At 38.8% G+C, this 22,387-nt stretch overlaps 1 protein-coding gene across 1 annotated transcript in view; it reads left to right on the top strand.

Moving 5' to 3' along the window:
- Nucleotides 1-20,923, top strand: part of LOC128641109 (calcium-activated chloride channel regulator 1-like) — a 170,447-nt gene extending 149,524 nt beyond the window's left edge. Inside the window, exon 14 of the mRNA XM_053693684.1 lies at nucleotides 20,064-20,923. Coding sequence (XP_053549659.1) covers nucleotides 20,064-20,515 — 452 coding nt within the window. The 3' untranslated portion in view covers nucleotides 20,516-20,923. The remainder of the gene's footprint in view (nucleotides 1-20,063) is intronic.
- Nucleotides 20,924-22,387: the final 1,464 nt, after the last annotated feature.

Genomic DNA, 22,387 nt, shown 5'->3' on the forward strand with positions numbered 1-22,387 from the left:
AACATTTTATCTAGTTGCGGCGGGGTCCGGGAGCGGCAGGATAGGGGTTAATAAGTTTATGTAGGTGGCGGCGGTATAGGGGGCAGAAGATTAGGGGTTAATATGTATAATGTAGGTGGCGGTGGGCTCCGGGAGTGGCGGTTTAGGGGTTAATAACTAGTGATGTCGCGAATAGTTCGCCGGCGAATAGTTCCCGGCGAACATAGCATGTTTGCGTTCGCCATGGTGGGCGAACATATGCGATGTTCGATCCACCCCCTATTCGTCATCATTGAGTAATACTTTGACCCTGTACCTCACAGTCATCAGGCACATTCCAGCCAATCAGCAGCAGACCCTCCCTCCCAGACCCTCCTACCTCCTGGACAGCATCCATTTTAGATTCATTCGGAAGCTGCATTCTTAGGGAGAGGAGGGACAGTGTAGCTGCTGCTGATTGAATAGGGAAATTGATAGCTAGGCTAGTGTATTCAGTGTCCACTACAGTCCTGAAGGACTCATCTGATCTCTGCTGTAAGGACAGCACCCAAAAAAGCCCTTTTTAGGGCTAGAACATCAGTCTGTTTTTTTTCCCTGTGTAATCTAATTGCAGTTGCCTGCCTGCCATCGTGTGTGTCAGGCTCACAGCGTATACTGTGCCCACTTGCCCAGTGCCACCACTCATATCTGGTGTAACAGTAGTGTAAATTAAAAAAAAAAAAAAAACTTTTTTGACTGTGAAACATCAGTCTGCTTGTGTAATCTAATTGCAGTTGCCTGCCTGCCAGCATGTGTGTCAGGCTCACAGCGTATACTGTGCCCACTTGCCCAGTGCCACCACTCATATCTGGTGTAACAGTAGTGTAAATTTAAAAAAAAAAAACTTTTTGGACTGTGAAACATCAGTCTGCTTGTGTAATCTAATTGCAGTTGCCTGCCTGCCAGCGTGTGTGTCAGGCTCACAGCGTATACTGTGCCCACTTGCCCAGTGCCACCACTCATATCTTGTTTAATAGTAGTGTATATTTAAAAAAAAAAAAACTTTTTGGACTGTGAAACATCATTCTGCTTTTTTGTGGCAGGCTCACAGCGTATACTGTGCCCACTTGCCCAGTGCCACCACTCATATATTGTTTAATAGTAGTGTAAGTGTACATTTTAAAAAAAAAACTAAACTTTTTGGACTGTGAAACATCAGTCTGCTTTTTTGTTTCAGGCTCACAGCGTATACTGTGCCCACTTGCCCAGTGCCACCACTCATATCTTGTTTAATAGTAGTGTAAGTGTACATTTAAAAAAAAAAAAACTTTTTGGACTGTGAAACATCAGTCTGCTTTTTTGTGTCAGGCTCACAGCGTATACTGTGCCCACTTGCCCAGTGGCACCACTCATATCTTGTTTAATAGTAGTGTAAGTGTACATTTAAAAAAAACAAAACTTTTTTGACTGTGAAACATCAGTCTGCTTTTTTGTGTCAGGCTCACAGTGTATACTGTGCCCACTTGCCCAGTGGCACCACTCATATCTTGTTTAATAGTAGTGTAAGTGTACATTTAAAAAAAAAAAAACTTTTTGGACTGTGAAACATCATTCTGCTTTTTTGTGGCAGGCTCACAGCGTATACTGTGCCCACTTGCCCAGTGCCACCACTCATATATTGTTTAATAGTAGTGTAAGTGTACATTTTAAAAAAAAAACTAAACTTTTTGGACTGTGAAACATCAGTCTGCTTTTTTGTTTCAGGCTCACAGCGTATACTGTGCCCACTTGCCCAGTGCCACCACTCATATCTTGTTTAATAGTAGTGTAAGTGTACATTTAAAAAAAAAAAACCTTTTTGGACTGTGAAACATCAGTCTGCTTTTTTGTGTCAGGCTCACAGCGTATACTGTGCCCACTTGCCCAGTGGCACCACTCATATCTTGTTTAATAGTAGTGTAAGTGTACATTTAAAAAAAAAAAAAACCTTTTTGGACTGTAAAACATCAGTCTGCTTTTTTGTGTCAGGCTCACAGCATATACTGTGCCCACTTGCCCAGTGCCACCACTCATATCTTGTTTAATAGTAGTGTAAGTGTATATTTAAAAAAAAAAATTTGGGACTGTGAAACATCAGTCTGCTTTTTTGTGTCAGGCTCACAGCATATACTGTGCCCACTTGCCCAGTACCACCACTCATATCTTGTTTAATAGTAGTGTAAGTGTACATTTAAAAAAAAACAAAAACCTTTTTGGATAGGGGACGTAACAGGGATTAAACTGATAAGAATAGTACTACTGAACACACCACTCATATCTGGTGGCACAGTAGATTGCACGCTTAGTGCCCCAAATTTGAAGTAGGAGGACCGACCAAGCATCTTTTTCCATCTCCCGGTTCCTAAAATCCATGCCATATACAGGTCCCCTGATAGGGGACGTAACAGGGATTAAATTGATAAGAATAGTACTACTGAACACACCATTCATATCTGGTGGCACAGTAGATTGCACGCTTAGCGCCCCAAATTTGAAGTAGGAGGACTGACCAAGCATCTTTTTCCATCTCCCGGTTCCTAAAATCCATGCCATATACAGGTCCCCTGATAGGGGACGTAACAGAGATTAAACTGATAAGAATAGTACTACTGAACACACCACTCATATCTGGTGGCACAGTAGATTGCACGAGCAGTGCCCCAAATTTGAAGTAGGAGGACCGACCAAGCATCTTTTTCCATCTCCCGGTTCCTAAAATCCATGCCATATACACGTCCCCTGATAAGGGACGTAACAGGGATTAAACTGATAAGAATAGTACTACTTAACACACCTTATAATAATGCAGAGAGAGGCAACGCAGAGAGAGGAGTCTGAAGAAGAGGAGTCAGAGGAGGAAGGTGGAAGACCAAACACAGCAGGCGTCCCAGGGGGCTTGTTGTCACCTTTCGGGGACCCTTGGTGTTGTACGTGGCTGGGTGGAGGAAGAGATCTTCAATGACATCAGTGAGGACAAGGAACGGGACATGGCTAGCTTGGTATCCAACCTTGTGCAAATGGGGAGTTTGCGGTTGTGCAAATGGACTGTTTGCGGTTGTTTGCGATGCCTTAAACAGGGAGTTTGGTCTGTCACTGTGAAGCGGGCGTAACCCTTACACTACCTGATCGATAAAACATCAAACCTAATGTTTTAAAGCACGTTATTCCAAACAATTAAGGAATGTTAGGTGATTTATGCCCTTTATGGATTAAAACCAGACTCTGCATCAACTATGTAATTTTCCGTGGGAGTTTTGCCATGGATCCCCCTCCGGCATGCCACAGTCCAGGTGTTAGTCCCCTTGAAACAACTTTTCCATCACTATTGTGGCCAGAAAGAGTCCCTGTGGGTTTTAAAATTTGCCTGTCCATTGAAGTCAATGGTGGTTTACCCGGTTCGCACGTTCGTGAACTTTTGCGGAAGTTCGCGTTCGCGGTTCGCGAACTAAATATTTTATGTTCGCGACATCACTATTAATAACTTTATTTAGTTGCGGGGGGCTCCAGGAGCAGCGGTATAGGGTTAAAACAATATAGTATAGTGTGGGTGCTTAGTGACAGGGGTATAAATAAAGCTGGTAAAAAGCCGAAGAGCAGCGAGATCGATGACTGATAAATAACAGTCCGCTGCTCATCGCTCCGTACTCGGTGCAAGGCTTTTTGACAGCTTTTTTGATAATTTTGGAGAGCGTATTCAGGTCCGCGGCAGCGAGGTTAGGCGAACTTAGGCGGGCGTATTGGGGCCGTCGAATGCAGGTAAGTAGACAGCTTGATAAGTACGGGCCTATCTCTTAATGTAATATAATGAATCCTATATTTGATTCTCCATGATTCTTGTTTCTCTTATCTGTCGCATATATAACTGTATATGAGACTTGATATATAAAGTTAGTCTTTAAATGTATCTATATTTCCCCAATAGCCAAAATATCGTGTTGCTGTTCAGCTGATATTGGTTAGGTAATAGCTATCATGCTGATCACATGTTTGAACTAAGATGTAACTCGTTTGTAATGCAAGTTAGCAACAATAAAGTTGAACTGAGAATTATTAGGAGTTACTTTACTTGAATTATTGTTAATTAGGTTATCAAGTGGTAATATAAATGATTCTACTTATATATTAAGGCAAAAAGCTGGTCTTTTGTCTTAACACTTGATTGTTACCTTAAGTTTCAGAAAAAGTATGTTATTAGTATGTAAACAACGCTATGACGCTAATCAGATATTTGGTACTGAGAAGCAACTCGTTTGTAGTACCAGTGAGCACTAGTCAGATTGAACTCCAAATAGATAGGAGCTACTTTACTATGATTATATTAAAGTACACATATGCTCAACGGAAAAGCCGTCTTCTATCTTATCAATTAGGTATTAACCTTAGTTTCAGAGGAAGCATATGTGAATATATAATGGCCTTTTATCAAGCTCCGTACGTACCTGCCTTCGCCGGCCCCAATATGCTCGCCTAAGCTCGCCTCACATCGCCGCCGCGGACCTGAATAAGCTCGCCAAAGTTATTTAAAAAGCTGTCCAAAAGCCGCGCACCAAGTACGGGGATGATGAGCAGCGGACTGTGATAGTTATCACGCATCGATCTCGCTGCTCTTCGGCTTTTCTACAGCTTTATTGATAAGCTGTCACTAAGCACCCACACTATACTATACTGTTCTACCCTCTATACCGGTGCCCCCGGAGCTCCCCACAACTAAATAAAGTTATTAACCCCTAAACCGCCGCTCCTAGACCCCGCCACAACTATAATAAATGTATTAACCCCTAAACCGCCGCTCCCGGACCCCGCCGCCACCTACATTATACCTATTAACCCCTATCCTGCCCCCCCTATACCGCCGCCACCCATAATAAATTTATTAACCCCTATCCTGCGGATTCCGGACCTCGCCGCAACTAAATAAATTGTTTAACCCTAAACCACCGCTCCCGGACCCCGCCGCCACCTATATTAAACTTATTAACCCCTAATCTGCCCCCCTACACCGTCGCCACCTACATTAAATTAATTAACCCCTATCCTGCCCCCCTATACCGCCGCAACCTATAATAAAATTATTAACCCCTAAACCTAAGCCTAACCCTAAACCTAACACCCCCCTAACTTAAATATTAATTAAATAAATCTAAATAAAAAAATCTAAATAAAATTACTATTATTAACTAAATTATTCCTAATTAATAATTACATTGTAGCTATTTTATGATTTATATTTATTTTACAGGCAACTTTGTATTTATTTTAACTAGGTAGAATAGCTATTAAATAGTTATTAACTATTTAATAACTACCTAGCTAAAAGAAATACAAAATTACCTGTAAAATAAATCCTAACCTAAGTTACAATTAAACACTACACTATCATTAAATACATTAAATTAATTAACTACAAATACCTACAGTTAAATACAATTAAATAAACTAACTAAAGTACAAAAAATAAAAAAAAAATAGGTTACAAAAAATTAAAAAATATTACAAGATTTTTAAGCTAATTACACCTAATCTAAGCCCCTAATAAAATAACAAAGCCCCCCAAAATAAAAAATGCCCTACCCTATTCTACATTAAAAAGTAATCAGCTCTTTTACCAGCCCTTAAAAGGGCTTTTTGCGGGGCATGCCCCAAAGTAATCGGCTCTTTTGCCTGTAAAAAAAATACAACCCCCCAACATTAAAACCCACCACCCACATACCCCTACTCTAACCCACCCAAATCCCCCTTAAAAAAACCTAACACTAACCCCCTGAAGATCTCCCTACCTTGAGTCGTCTTCAGCCAGCCGGCCACCGGTGGAACAGAAGAGGACATCCGGAGCGGCCGAAGTCATCATCCAAGGGGCGCTGAAGAGGTCTTCCATCCGATAGAAGTCTTCATTCCTGCGGCGTCTTCAATCTTCATCCATCTGGAGCGGAGCGGAGCCTTCTTTAAACGAGCCGACGCGGAGCCTTCCTCTTCCAACGACGCCTACCCGACGAATGTATATTCCTGTAAGTGACGTCATCCAAGATGGCGTCCCTCGAATTCCGATTGGCTCATAGGATTCTATCAGCCAATTGGAATTAAGGTAGGAAAAATCTGATTCTATTGTTCCGATAAGCCAATAGAATACGAGCTCAATCTGATTGGCTGATTGGATCAGCCAATCGGATTGAACTTGAATCTGATTGGCTGATTGCATCAACCAATCAGATTTTTCCTACCTTAATTCCGATTGGCTGATAGAATCCTATCAGCCAATCGGAATTCGATGGATGCCATCTTGGATGATGTCACTTAAAGGAATATCCATTCGTCGGGTAGGCGTCGTTGAAGAAGGCTCCGCTCCGGATAGATGAAGATTGAAGACGCCGCAGGGATGAAGACTTCTATCAGATGGAAGACCTCTTCAGCACCCCTTGGATGATGACTTCGGCCGCTACGGATGTCCTCTTCTGTTCCATCGGTGGCCGGCTGGCTGAAGACGACTCAAGGTAGGGAGATCTTCAGGGGGTTAGTGTTAGGTTTTTTTTAAGGAAGGTTTGGGTGGGTTAGAGTAGGGGTATGTGAGTGGTGGGTTTTAATGTTGGGGGGGTTGTATTTTTTTTTACAGGAAAAAGAGCTTAATACTTTGGGTCATGCCCCGCAAAAAGCCCTTTTAAGGGCTGGTAAAAGAGCTGATTACTTTTTAATGTAGAATAGGGTAGGGCATTTTTTTATTTTGGGGGGCTTTGTTATTTTATTGGGGGCTTAGATTAGGTGTAATTATTTTTAAAATCTTGTAATATTTTTTAATTTTTTGTAACTTAGTTTTTTTATTTTTTGTAACTTAGTTTTTTTATTTTTTGTACTTTAGTTAGTTTATTTAATTGTATTTAATTGTAGGTATTTTAATGTATTTAATGATAGTGTAGTGTTAGGTTTAATTGTAACTTAGGTTAGGATTTATTTTACAGGTAATTTTGTATTTCTTTTAGCTAGGTAGTTATTAAATAGTTAATAACTATTTAATAACTATTCTACCTAGTTAAAATAAATACAAAGTTGCCTGTAAAATAAATATAAATCCTAAAATAGCTACAATGTAATTATTAATTACATTGTAGCTATCTTAGGGTTTATTTTACAGGTAAGTATTTAGTTTTAAATAGGAATAATTTAGTTAATGATAGTGTAGTGTTAGGTGTAATTGTAACTTGCTAGTTTTTATTTTACAGGTAAATTTGTCTTTATTTTAACTAGGTAGCTATTAAATAGTTAATAACAATTTAATAGCTATTGTACCTAGTTAAAATAAATTGAAATTTGCCTGTAAAATAAAATGAAATCCTAAAATAGCTACAATATAATTATTAGTTATATTGTAGCTATATTAGGGTTTATTTTAAAGGTAAGTATTTAGTTTTAAATAGGATTAATTTAGTTAATAAGAATAATATTTATTTAGATGTATTTAATTAATATTTAAGTTAGGGGGTGTTAGGGTTAGACTTAGGTTTAGGGGTTAATAATTTTATTATAGTGGCGGCGGTGTAGGGGGGGCAGGATAGGGGTTAATAAATTTATTATAGGTGGCGGCGGTGTAGGGGGGTAGGATAGGGGTTAATACATTTATTATAGGTGGCGGCAGTGTAGGGGGGGCAGGATAGGGGTTAATAGGTATTATGTAGGTGGTGGAGGGGTCCGGGAGCGGCAGTTTAGGGGTTAACATATTTATTATAGTTGCAGCGGGGTCTGGGAGCGGCGGTTTAGGGGTTAACATATTTATTATAGATGCGGCTGGGTCTGGGAGCGGTGGTTTAGGGGTTAACATATTTATTGTAGTTGCGGTGGGGTCTGGGAGCGGCGGTTTAGGGGTTAACATGTTTAATATAGGTGGCGGCGGTGTAGGGGGGCAGATTAGGGGTGTTTAGACTCGGGGTACATGTTAGGGTGTTAGGTGTACACACTTCCCATAGGAATCAATGGGATATCGGGCAGCAGCGAACATGAGCTTTAACTATGGTCAGACTCCCATTGATTACTATGGGATCCGCTGCCTCCAGGGCGGCGAATTGAAAACCAGGTACGCTGGGCCGGAAAAGTGCAGAGCGTACCCGCTAGTTTTTTTATAACTCCCAAAAGTAGTCAGATTGTGCCGATCTTGCGTTCGGAACATCTGGAGTGACGTAAGAATCGATCTGTGTCGGACTGAGTCCGGTGAATTGTTGCTTACGTCACTATATTCTACTTTTGCCGGGCTGTAGTGCTTGATAACTACAGTGAATCAGCCTCGCCACAAATACGCTGCGGAATTCCAGCGTATTTGAGGTTGACGGCTTGATAACTAGAGGCCAATGTCTCTAGTAACAATGTCTGTTGCGGCAACATAAATCATGTAAATATGCTCATAGTATCACTATAGAGTTATAAGTCTCTCAGTTCAACCCGACATTAAATTGACTTCTACGGATAAATCAAATAGTATCAGAAAGATTCAGCTAAATATCCACCTGCTGCATTTGTAAAACTAACTACATCGCCATTGTCTCAATATCTGTTGGATAAATTAGGCTTGAAAAGTACATGCCTCAAACTCGAGTGCATAGGCGGTTAAATTAATACTTTTATACTAGATTCCGGCACAAATTTAAAACACGGATTGAAAGCCCATTAACTCCCAACCTCCCTAAACTCCCTAAAGTATTTTCCCATTATTGCCCAAATTGTGGGCTTTCTCTGATTTGTTGTTAAAAAATATATTTTACTGATGGTTTTTGCATGATTTCCTTAGACGGCTGTGTGAATAGTTATGTATATCTCTGCCCCAGTTGCGTTTTTTGTTTATGCATGCCTGCTGACTGATGATGCGTATGAGTCAGGGCCATGCCCTCTCTGACGATTGAGCTATGATTTGCTTGGGACAGGATCACGTCTGCGGTGTTTGATTTGCTTGCTCATTCTGTTGCTAGGAGGTCTCCATGACGATCGTACACGTCTGTTGATGCCCATTTTAATTTTTGTTTGGACGGCTTGAAGAATTATACGTTTTGGACCACGCCTCTGGTTGGTGGTTGGTTTGCTCGCTGTTTGTTTTGAGGTTTCCATGACGACTTTGTATGTCGGCTCATGCCCACTTGATGCTTTGTTCTGATGGCTTAATCATTTTACTTTGTCACCTTACAGCGGATCGCGGACTTCATACGCTGTTTATGTAAACTGAAATGGTCGAACGATATATTGACTTATGTCTCCTGTGTGTTTTATTTCAAGCTAGGATGCCAGTGTGTCTGAAGTTGTTTGTCTTTCTTGAATTTTGTCATAAATGGGTGTGTAGTAAGCTACAAATGAATTGCTGGCATTTTCAACCATATTTTTGTTTTTTAAATGAACTTTGACTGATAGTGTTGTTCTGGTTTGGTATTTATTATGTTTGTTGTTGTTTCAAGTGGGGTTGACCTTGTGACAGGTTTCTGAACACCACTGTATCTGATATATCAATTTTGTTTTTATTCACTTTTGCTACACACCCAATCAACTGTTTGGCTGCACATGTATTGTTTTTGCACACGCTGCTCTCTAATTGTCAGATTGCTGTAGGAGAGCCTAACAGAGACTATAAAAGCCTCACTTGTTCACTGTTTGTTTGTCAGAGGAAGGGGCTTGTTTACCCCAAAACGTCACATTACAATAAATCGGTTTGTTTGTTGACTGAAGACCAGCGAGTGCTTTATTCTCTTTTTGGACTTGTTATGCTAAGAGCACCCTGGCATCTGTTGTACTTTCGGTGAGAGTTCACACATCTTGCAATTTTTGTTATATACACACATATATATATATATATATACAGTATATAGAAAGTCTTACAAATATGCACTCCTACTGCAGAGACGAATGGACCAGGGTGCCAAATCAGCATACATCCAAATAGAAATAAATGGCACTCAATGGGTTTATGGTGAATCAAATTGTTCCTTTATTCACACAACGTGGGAGACAACGTCTGAGGAAGGGGATTGTTTCCCCAAAACATCATGTTGTGTGAATAAAGGAACAATTTGATTCACCATAAATCAAGTGAGTGCCATTTATTTCTAGTTGTATATATATATTTGAAAAATCAACAGGGATCTGCACTCTCACTAACAAACAGAAACAGTTACCAGGGTCCAGGTAATGCATCCAAATAGTAAAAAGTAAAGACTGCACTCACTGGATTTCACATTTGAAGAACAGGTGGTTTATTTATGTGACCTTTAGGGGAATGGCTCCCCTTCCTCAGACTGACCAGAGTGCCTGCAAACAACAAACATTTATAGCACAAAACCCCTCCCACTCACAGAAAATTACGCCAAAACTGGTAACCTTTAAACATGTGGACAGCGGAAAAATTTGTTTCGGTTAGTTTCAGACCAATTCAGATTTTTTCAAATTTCGTTTCAGATCGATTCGAATTCAGATACATTCAAATGTACTCATTTCAGATTCATCCGGATTCGAATAAATTTGGATGTATTTGGATGTATTCGTTTCGGATTCGAGTTGTAAATTTGGAAGTTCGGTATGTGTTATATTGAATCAGATGGTTCCAAGTTACACAAACAGAATTATTTCACTGTTCTATCTCACTAAATCTCACTAAATTTAATTTTTATACTGAATTGTGATTAGTCCATGGCCATTTGAACGTAATGAATAAATCCAAACTAATTCGGATTTATTTGTTACAAATGCATTTGGATTAGTTTAGTTTTGTTGCTAGGGTAATTTGGAAATTCGAATCGATTTGAATCTCCGAATTTGGCAAATTCTTCCGAATTTCGATTCGGAACAAAACAAAACGCACATGTCTAGTTACCGTAGTGATTACCATTTTAACCAAAAACCACTGAAAACAAACCACACTACAGTAACAATCAGTAAATGTATATAAACAATATATTAAAAACAAATATTTACTAAAGAGATAGTAGGGTCTAATTATCAAGCTCCATATGGAGCTTGTGGGCCCGTGTTTCTGGCGAGTTTTCAGACTCGCCAGAAACAGCAGTTGTGAAGCAGTGGTCTAAAGACCGCTGCTCCATAAGCCTGTCCGCCTGCTCTGAGCAGGCGAACACACATCGCCACAATTCAACCCAATCGAGTACGATCAGGTTGATTGACACCCCCTGCTGGCGGGCCGTGAGTCTGCAGGGGGCTGCGTTGCACCAGCAGCTCTTGTGAGCTGCTGGTGCAATGCTGAATACGGAGAGCGTATTGCTCTCCGCATTCAGCGATGTCTGTCGGACCTGATCCGCACTGTCGGATCAGGTCCAACAGATATTTGATAAATATGCCTCAGTATGTCAATATATATTCATTACTGAATAAAAAAGTCACATTGCTACATCGGTAATGGTATCACCTTATAGCTGTCAGTACAGAATGCTGATGAGGAACCTATATTACTTAACACTAATCCCACATTAAAATTCATCTATAATGATTGGAAACTTATCTAACGTTATATATAATATGCAGATGTTACTACTATCAATACCGATATATGTAATAGACTTTGAGCTAGATTACAAGTGCGGCACAAAAGGTTTTGCGCTAGCGCAATCACAATTTCTTGATCCATTTACAATTCAGCTAAATTGCGTTTGCGCTAGCGCAATTGCATCCTATGCTTCGATCCTTACCGCGATCTAAGAGCTGTGGTAAACTTTTTCTAAATTAAAAAGTGTCACAAAACATATCAAAAATACATTACATTACAAAACTATTAACCCCTAAACCTCCATCCCCCCACATAGCAAAGTACCTAAATAAACTATTAACCCCTAAACCGCCACTCCCCACATTGCAAAGTACCTAAATAAACTCCTGAGCCTATCTAGATATGCTTTTCAACAAACGTTACCAAGTGATTGAAGCAAATTTGACAATAGAAGGGAATTTAAAAGTTGTTTAAAATGTTATGGTCTATTTGAATCTTGAAAGAAAAATTTGGGATTTCATGTCCCTTTTAGATAACTAATTCTTTATGTGCACCACCCCGCGTTAGACCTAAAGTACGAAACCCAAAGCGCATTACACATATTTTACATTCCAATGTTCTTCACGTAGAACATTTTTAATTTTTATTATTAAATATATATTTATATATGTCTGATAATGTAAAATATATATCTATACCTATATATCTATATAAAGAGATATAGAAGTAGCGGTATATACAGATACCTATAGAAATATGTATTTATAATAAAAATAACATTTTTCTGTATGTGAAGAACATTGGAAATATTTACAGTAAATACACAGTAAAACACATTATTAAATACTATTATCGAATTATTATTTACACACACAGACATATATATCAATATACCTTTGAAACCTTATAAAAAATATATATATTAATATTAATATTTTTATCAGATAGTGTTTATATGAGATTAATATTTTATTTTAATGCTTTTATGTTGTGTTTGGTGCAACTTTCATTTTAACTCTAACCATTTACGCGAGGTATTAAATCGCTAACCCGGCGCACATTAAATTTGATTGCGCTAGAGCAAACGTGTTTACTTTCATCTTGTTATATGCACGCAAATTTATGCACTTGCAATATTCTGATATTGCTTGAGTGCAAATGTTAGAGCACCACTTGTAATCTAGCCCAAAATGTGGTACGAGTCTAAATATTCTTTTTACTGCTAAAAAAAAAACAACAACTTGCGCGCAAACCAAATGCCATATTCTCAAGTGCGCTAACCCAACAAGAATACATGAAAATGTCACATTCCAATGTTCTTCACAAAGTATATATATACACTCACCGTCCACTTTATTAGGTACACCTTGCTAGTTGTGGGTTGGACCCCCTTTTGCGTTCAGAACTGCCTTAATTCTTCGTGACATAGATTCAACAAGGTGTTGGAAACATTCCTCAGACATTTTGGTCCATATTGACATGATAGCATCACGCAGTTGCTGTAGATTTGTCGGCTGCACATCCATCATGCGAATCTCCACCACATCTCAAAGGGGCTCTATTGGATTGAGATCTGGTGACTGTGGAGGCCATTGGAGTACAGTGAACTCATTGTCATGTTCAAGAAACCAGTTTGAGATGATTTGAGCTTTGTGACATTATGCATTATCCTGCTGGAAGTAGCCATCAGAAGATGGGTACATTGTAGTCATAAAGGGATGGACATGGTCAGCACCGTCAGCAACAATACTCAGGTAGGCCATGGCAATTAAACAATGCTCAATTGGTACTAAGGGGCCCAAAGAGTGCCAATAAAATATCCCCCACACCATTACACCACTATCACCAGCCTGAACCGTTGATACAAGGCAGGATGGATCCATGTTTTTATGTTGTTTATGCCAAATAATGACCCTACCATCTGAATGTCGCAGCTGAAATCGAGACTCATCAGTCCAGACAACACATTTCCAATCTTCTATTGTCCAATTTTGGTGAGCATGTGCAAATTTTAGCCTCTGCCTGTTCTTAGCTGACAGGAGTGGCACCCGGTGTGGTCTTCTGCTGCTGTAACCCATCTGCTTCAAGGTTCAATGTGCTGTGTGTTCAGTGATGGTATTCTGCATACCTTGGTTGTAATGAGTGGTTAATTGAGTTACTGTTGCCTTTCTATCATCTTGAACCAGTCTGCCCATTCTCCTCTGACCTCTGACATCAACCAGGCATTGTCGTCCACACAACTGCCGCTCATTGGATATTTCCTCTTTTTTTGACTATTCTCTGTAAACCTAGAGATGATTGTGCATGAAAATCCCAGTAGATCAGCAGTTTTTAAAATACTCAGACCATCCTGTATGGCACCAACAACCATGCCACGTTCAAAGTCACTTAAATCCACTTTCTTCCTCATTCTGATACTCGGTTTGAACTTCAGGAAGTCATCTTCAACACATCTAGATGCCTAAATGCATTGAGTTGCTGCCATGTGATTGGCTGATTAGCAATTTGTGTTACCAAACAATCGAACAGGTGTACCTAATAAAGTGCCCGGTGAGTGTATATATACACATGATTATATATAGCAGGGCCGGACTGGGACCAAAAATAGGCCCGGGCATTTTAAGGCAAAGCAGCCCACTAACCCCCCCCCCCCCCGACACTTCTTATTTAACCCCTTAACGACCGAGGACGTGCAGGGTACGTCCTCAGAAAAAAGGCAGTTAATGCCTGAGAACGTACCCTGCACGTCCTCGGTTTGGAAAGCAGCTGGAAGCGATCCTGATCACTTCCAGCTGCTTTCCGGTTATTGCAGGATGCCTCGATATCGAGGCATCCTGCAATAACAATTTTTGCCCCTCCGGTGCAGAGAGAGCCACTCTGTGGCCCTCTCTGCACCGGACATCGATGGCCGCATTCGTTGGTGGGTGGGAGCGTAAATGGGAGGTGGGTGGGCGGCCATCGATGGCTTCTTAGTCAGAGAGGGGGGCGGGATCGGGGGCGGGATCGCCGGGGGCGCGCACAGGCGCGCGCGCGTGCACAGGGGGCGGCGGGAGGGCGCGTGCACGGGGAGGGAGCGGGTGGGAACCGCTTACACTACAGAAACTTGTACATATTTTTGTACTATATAATAAAAAATAAAACGTAATGGAAGGGATCTGGGAGGGGGTGGGGGATTGATCTGGGGGGGGGGAGCTACACTACAGAAAAAACTGAAATAAATGAAAAAAAAACAATTTTTATATGCAAACTGGGTACTGGCAGACAGCTGCCAGTACCCAAGATGGCCCCCAATAAGGCAGTGGGGGGGGGGGGGGTAGAGAGCTGTTTTGGGGGGGATCAGAGAGGTTGGGGGCTAAGGGGGGATCCTACATAGCAGCATATGTAAATATGCTTAAAAAAAAAAAAAAAAGTAAAAAAAAAAACCTTTTATTTTAGTACTGGCAGACTTTCTGCCAGTACTTAAGATGGCGGGGACAATTGTGGGGTGGGGGAGGGAAGAGAGCTCTATGGGAGGGATCAGGGGGTCTGATGTGTCAGGTGGGAAGCTGATCTCTACACTAAAGCTAAAATTAACCCTGCAAGCTCCCTACAAGCTACCTAATTAACCCCTTCACTGCTGGGCATAATTCACGTTTTGTGCGCAGTGGCATTTAGCGGCCTTTTAATTACCAAAAAGCAACACCAAAGCCATATATGTCTGCTATTTCTGAACAAAGGGGATCCCAGAGAATCATTTACAACCATTTGTACCATAATTGCACAAGTTGTTTCTAAATAATTTCAGTGAGAAACCTAAAGTTTGTGAAAAAGTTGACTATTTTTTTTAATTTAATCGTATTTGGCGGTGAAATGGTGGCCTGAAATATACCAAAATGGGCCTAGATCAATACTTGGGGTTGTCTACTACACTACACTAAAGCTAAAATTAACCCTACAAGCTCCCTACAAGTTCCCTTATTAACCCCTGCACTGCTGAGCATAATACACTTGTGGTGTGCAGCAGCATTTAGCGGACTTCTAATTACTTAAAAACAACGCCAAAGCGATATATGTCTGCTATTTCTGAACAAAGGGGATCCCAGAGAAGCATTTACAACCATTTGTGCCATAATTGCACAAAATGTTTGTTAATGATTTCAGTGAGAAACCTAAAATTTGGAAAAATTTTACTTTTTTTTTTTATTTGATCGCATTTGGCGGTGAAATGGTGGCATGAAATATACCAAAATGGGCCTAGATCAATACTTTGGGATGTCTTCTAAAAAAATATATATACATGTCAAGGGATATTCAGGGATTCCTGAAAGATATCAGTGTTCCAATGTAACTAGCGCTAATTTTGAAAAAAAGTGGTTTGGAAATAGCAAAGTGCTACTTATATTTATGGCCCTATAACTTGCAAAAAAAGCAAAGAACATGTAAACATTGGGTATTTATAAACTCTGGACAAAATTTAGAAACTATTTAGCATGGGTGTTTTTTGGTGGTTGTAGATGTGTAACAGATTTTGGGGGTCAAAGTTAGAAAAAGTGTGTTTTTTTCCATTTTTTCCTCATATTTTATAATTTTTTTTATAGTAAATTATAAGATATGATGAAAATAATGGTATCTTTAGAAAGTCCATTTAATGGCGAGAAAAACGGTATATAATATGTGTGGGTACAGTAAATGAGTAAGAGGGAAATTACAGCTAAACACAAAGACCGCAAAAATGTAAAAATAGCCTTGGTCCCAAACGGACAGAAAATGGAAAAGTGCTGTGGTCATTAAGGGGTTAAAGGGACATAAAACCCAAATTTTTTCTTTCATGATTTAGAAAGAGCAAGCAATTTTAAACAACTTTTTATTTTACTTCTAATATCTAATTTGCTTCATTCTCTTGATATTCTTTGCTGAAAAGCATATCTAGATATGCTCAGTAGCTGCTGATTGGTAGATGCACATAGACACCTCGTGTAATTGGCTCACCTATGTGCAGTGCTATTTCTTCAACAAAGGATATCTAAAGTATGAAGCAAATTAGATAATAGAAGTAATTTGGAAAGTTATTTAAAATTGTATTCTCTACCTAAATCATGAAAGAATTTTTTTGGGTTTAGTTTCCCTTTAACCATATAATAGATTATATACACACACATACACACATATATATATATATATATATATATATATATATATATATATATATATATACATATATACATATATATATACACACATATATATATATATATATATATATATATATACACACACACACACATAGATATACATACATACAGTATATGTGTATTTATGTGTGTAAATATGTGTGACACAAACAGATATACAGACACCCACATCCATGCACAGGTACACACATGTAGTACACTCACACATAGACAGATACATGCAAACACACACATACACACACATGTACATACTTACACACACATCCATACACAGATACATAAATGCACACAGATATACACATAGGTATACAAAAAGTATACACGCACAAACATACACAGTTAGAGACACACACATACAGACACACAGTCCCTAGGTACAGGTTAAGGTTAGTAAATTGTTCCCTGCCTTTTCCACTTAATAGTCACTGGTAATATCGCCACTAATGTCAACAAAAGCACATAGTTGATGACCCTAAACATTCTTTTCTATATAGATTCCTTTCTATCAGAAGATAAGGAGAGTATTACAAAGACTATTCACATAATCATCTTGAAAGGTATCCCTTGTAGACATGTCACCCCTAGACAATTGCAAACATTGCCTAATTAGAAATGTCCCTGAGCATGTGTATAATATCGCAATTGGGCTTGTAAATCAATTCCACATTCCCATAGGTCAGTAATGGAGAAATTAAGCAGATTGCAGTAAAAAAAGGCAGGCAGCTTTTCATATAGAGGCTTTTAGGTTCTCACTTACCAGCTTCCTCTGAAGGCAGAAGGTGCATATGTGTCTGGAAGCAGCACTGGCCAGTGGCCACTGATGCTCTGTACTGCAGACATGGCTGTCCTGTCCATGTCCACCCACCCAGGCAGTCCTCCCCCAGTAACAGGAAGTTGACTCCATCTGCACACAGTCTTAGACTGAACAGTGCAGGCATTTAAAAAATATTTCCCGCGCTCTGCATTCTCTCCTAAAGCCTCAGGCCTGCGCAGTATGACTTGGGGGCACGCTCTCTGTCAAACTCTCTTCCCTACTATGATGTTGTCACTGCTGGCATCCTGATAGCTTGTGCTGTCCCCTTCTGCTGCATGTAAATAGCGCGCACCACGCACTCCCCACCTGCTGCATGCAAATAGCATATAGCATACCCTTCCCTGACCACAACGTCAACATTTAAACAAACAGGAAAGCCCTTAAAAATACATTTTATTGTTCCCACTTCCCAGGTGCCGGTGTATTGTTCCTGTCACTGCCTGCACCGTGCGCCTGTCTAGTCTGGTTTGGACTTTGGCTCACACAGACTCAGTCACTCCAAACTTTTGAGGGCAAGCCCCACTCCCTCACACATGCTCGCAGCTGTCATTTTGAGACTTGCGTGCGATAAGGCCGGGTAATGGTGGGCACTGGGCAGATAAGGCCGGGTAATGGTGGGCGGGGATAAGGGATCGGGATTCCGGCAGCACAACAGCCGCACCAAAATAGAGCCTAAGTAAGAACTAAGGGAAGCAGAAGCACTGTGTGTACGGTAATGGATGGTGGACGGCCGGGTCACAGGGCTTAGGGTACCGGCGGCCCACTGAGCATGGCGGCCCACCGGGCAATTGCCCGGTGTGCCCTATGGTCAGTCCGGGCCTGATATATAGGTATAGATATATACAGAAATATATAGGAATATCTATTTATAAATACTTATAACATATTCTGCTATGTGCAGAACATTGGAATGTGAAATATTTCCAGTGAATACATTGTTAAAACATATTGCTTATGTATGATTTTTCATGTTTTCATCTAATTAACTGGAAAGGGCTCCAAGGCACTTATATATATATATATATATATATGTCTATATATGCATACATATGCTTTTATGTGTTTATATGTGTATATGTCTGTAAATACATTTATACACATATAAATACATAAATAAATGTGTATATATATATATATATATATATATATATACACACAAACCTATTCATCTTTAGACATGTATATGTATGTATTTCAATGTTAAAGCCCTTTCCTGCATATCTTTGAGCCTTTATAACTTTTTTTGTGCAATGTTTTTAATAATTTTGATTAGTGTTATTATGAGAGTAACTGTACTTTGCAATGTATTTTTGATGCGTTTTGTGCAAATTTTTTGTTTTGCAAAACAGTGAATCAGAGCTCTGAGGATGCCGTAATTATTGTAGATTAAGTTGTGATTGCGCTCAAGCTATGTCATTTACTTTCAATTTGTAATATGAGTGAAAAACCTGACGCACACAAACACCTGCAATATACCCCTTATCGCTCACTCGTAACTGTTAGTGCTCCACTTTGGGGTTTACATTTGTGTTTAACAATTCTTTAAAGAGATGTTAAACAGCTCTTGCTTCTGTGTAAAAATGTGCTCTGTCCCACAATCTCTAAAGATTCCAAAAAGCAAATTATTTAACCGGTAATTGCTGCAAATTGCCCAAACAAGCTATTTATTTGCAGCATTTGAAGGTTACTGAATTTGCTTTTTGACATATTTAGGGATTGTGGCGGGATATAAGCACAATTGTTACACAAAAACAAGAGTTGTTATTTTCTATACGTTCCAGAATTTATTTTTTTTGGTGGTTTAGATGTGAAAATAATTTAGAGTAATATGTTTTAATATTCTGTTTGATTTAGGCGAAAAAAAAATCACAACATATTGTATTCCTGAGACTGGGCCACCATTAGCATTTGCAGGACACTGTGCAAGTCAAATTTGTGGGGACCCTGAGCCAAGCCCCCTTATTCCCCTCCCCTGTATGGTCTATCCCTGTTCTAACATTTATAGTGTACTATATAAAGAATAACAATAGGTGCCCGATGATCTAAAGGTCTCTGGGCTGGTAAATTATTAAAGAATGCCAATACTCCTATCCTATTTCCTTCAAGGAATGATCTAAAGTGACTTTTTACCCTGAAAACAGGGTGTCTTGCTAAGGAGCGTACACTGGGGGAGATTTATCAAGGGCCGAATTACCCCTGATGCCCCTGTTTTGCGCAAGCCTTCAGGCTCGCCAGAAACAACAGTTAAGAAGCAGCGGTCTTAAGACCGCTGATCCTTAACTCGTCCCCACCTCTGAGGCAGCGGACAGCAATCCACCCAATCTCATACGATCGTGTTGATTGACACCCCCTGCTAGCGTATGTCTGTCGGCCCACTGCATTTTCATATTTTATGTGCACAATATAATTTGTATTTTTTTTTTAAATCTTACAATATGAAACATTATGTTGTTAAGGTGCATAAAAAGAAATCGTAACAAAAATCGTTTAACTAAAAGCACACACAAATAGCGATAATAATACAGACCAGTTACATCATAACCCAAATGCACTATTCTTTGCAGAGTTTGTGTCACTGAATTTTTAGGTTATTTTAAAATATTTGTATGTGTTTTTTTCTTTTCAGCATCAAGATACGACCTAAGGATGAGCACCAAATCTAGTGAACTCAGAGATAACTTTAATGGTTGTGTTTCAGTAAATATCTCCAGTCTAACCCCACAGCCGGCCGGATCCAGCGAAACATTTACCTTTGTTCCTAAGGATATGGTTATAGAAAATGGCACCATCCTATATTTTGCTCTGATTGCTTTTGATGAAAAGCCACAGAAATCAGATCTATCTAATATAGCACAGGCGGCTCTTCTTATCCCTGCAGCTTTAGAAACCACAACTGAATCACCTACTACACAACTTTCCAACACCAATAAACCAATTGATAATTCTAATAAAATTAACATAACACATCTGGCACTGATTGTATGTGCAGCAATTATTATCATTTCTATAATCATAAGCATCACTGTTTGTATCGTGAGTTGCAAAAGGAAAAAGAAAAATCCACAAATGAACTTTTAAGAAAGCTGAGCTCGTATGTAGTTTACTTACAACATTTTCAGATCAGTGCTTTATGAGTTAGTACTAACATTTATTTTAAACAACTTACCCCCCGTTTTTTTTATACGTCACATAAGTAAATGCAATATATAAATACTAAATATGAATTACCAAGTGTTGCATCATATTTTATCAAAATTAATTGCATGGTGGCAATAGTATTTGCATGGCAAAAAGCCTTTATATGCAATCTAATAAACTCATATATATTTATTTTTTAATCTGGTACTTAATGTTAGTGTAGAATTAGCACATGATTTGTGTATTTTGTTTTTCAATCAGTAGCGCTACTAAAATACGAGTTTGTAATAAAGATAAAATATATTTTAACACAATTATGACACAAACTGAGATAATTATAACAGATACTAGAAACGGACCATACTCTTTGGTTTTTGGATGTTTATGAAAAAAAATATTAATGTAAAATGCAATTACATTTTATAAAATTAAAGAGAATTTGCATATTTATTTTCTGTTGCAGTTTATTAACTTATTTTGTGCATTTGTAGATTCCATGCAATTCAATGTTTTTTTGTTAAATAATTGTTCTTCTTCAAAACCAAATTTTATGTTAATGTTTCTTTCAGGAAAATGCAGAAGTTTTTTTAATAAATGGTCATGTGTATTTTAATTTTGACTGTCGTAATGTATCTAATAAGGGCTAGATTACAAGTGAAGCGCTAATTTATCGTGCGCCCGTAAACAGCTCACGATAAATTACCAACCATTACAATTGTCTCGTTATTGCTACTGTGAGCTCGTGGTAGCAATTAGCGCTTTGAAAATTAACCAGAGGTCAGATCTCTGGTTAATTTTCTAAATGTGCCTAATTGCCCACAAATTTAAGTGTAGTGTAGTTTTTTATTAAAAAAAAAACTGCACAAAGCAGTTTTTAGGGGTTATTGTTAATTGCTAGCCCTAAAAGTGGTATGACTCTAAATATTATTTTTACTTACACTTTTATTTGTATATTAAAGCACTTAAAGCAACATGGAATTGAAACATTTCTATAATGCATGTGAAGGAGCAGTATTTAAAATGTGTCAAATTGATTGTCTGATTACAAAGCTGATGTGTATTTACTAGTAATATTCACTGATAATTACACCTTTGCAAACCAAACAATAAAAGTTGGTTTATTTATTACAGAAACAGGCATAAACAAAACCCCATAATATATTTTGAAATGCTCTCTTTTTTATGAAATAGGAAAATTGGTCCTAACCACGGGTGACATAATTAGTAGCATCTATGAATTGATTGTACACATGTTGTGGTAAAGTAAAGTTAGCACCCTTATGCAGAAGTTTTCCAGAATGAATTATGTCTGCTTCTCCATTAAAAGATAAGACTCCCCTGTGTATAGTATAGTGATAATAACACACAGACCAAAGTACTTACATATAGGTTAACCTATAGTATATAAAATTAAAAGTCATTACTATTCCACAACTTGTACAATTCTCAATTTGTATATACAAATCCCAGTTTTAGTAGGTACCCTTTAACAGAAAAATTAGTATGTATATAAAAGATGAAGGGAAATATAATTGTGCTCCTATATAAGTTTTTGGTGAGACCTCACTTTGAGTACAGTTTTGGGGTCAAATTATTAAAAAGGACATTGCAGAAATAATAAGGGTTCAGAAATGGACTACAAAATGAATAATGGAGATAAATGAACACTTGATATGAAAACTAGGGGAGAGTTCCATAAAATAGGGGACATCTGAAGAAGTCCTGTACATGGGAATGTGAGGAAGTAACAAGAGAGGAGGAGAGAATGAGGTCATGAGCAGAGTGAAGGGGATGGGAGGGAGAGCATCTGGA

The sequence above is a fragment of the Bombina bombina genome, chromosome 10 (assembly GCF_027579735.1).
Source record: "Bombina bombina isolate aBomBom1 chromosome 10, aBomBom1.pri, whole genome shotgun sequence".
In the NCBI taxonomy this organism is placed as follows: Eukaryota; Metazoa; Chordata; class Amphibia; order Anura; family Bombinatoridae; genus Bombina; species Bombina bombina.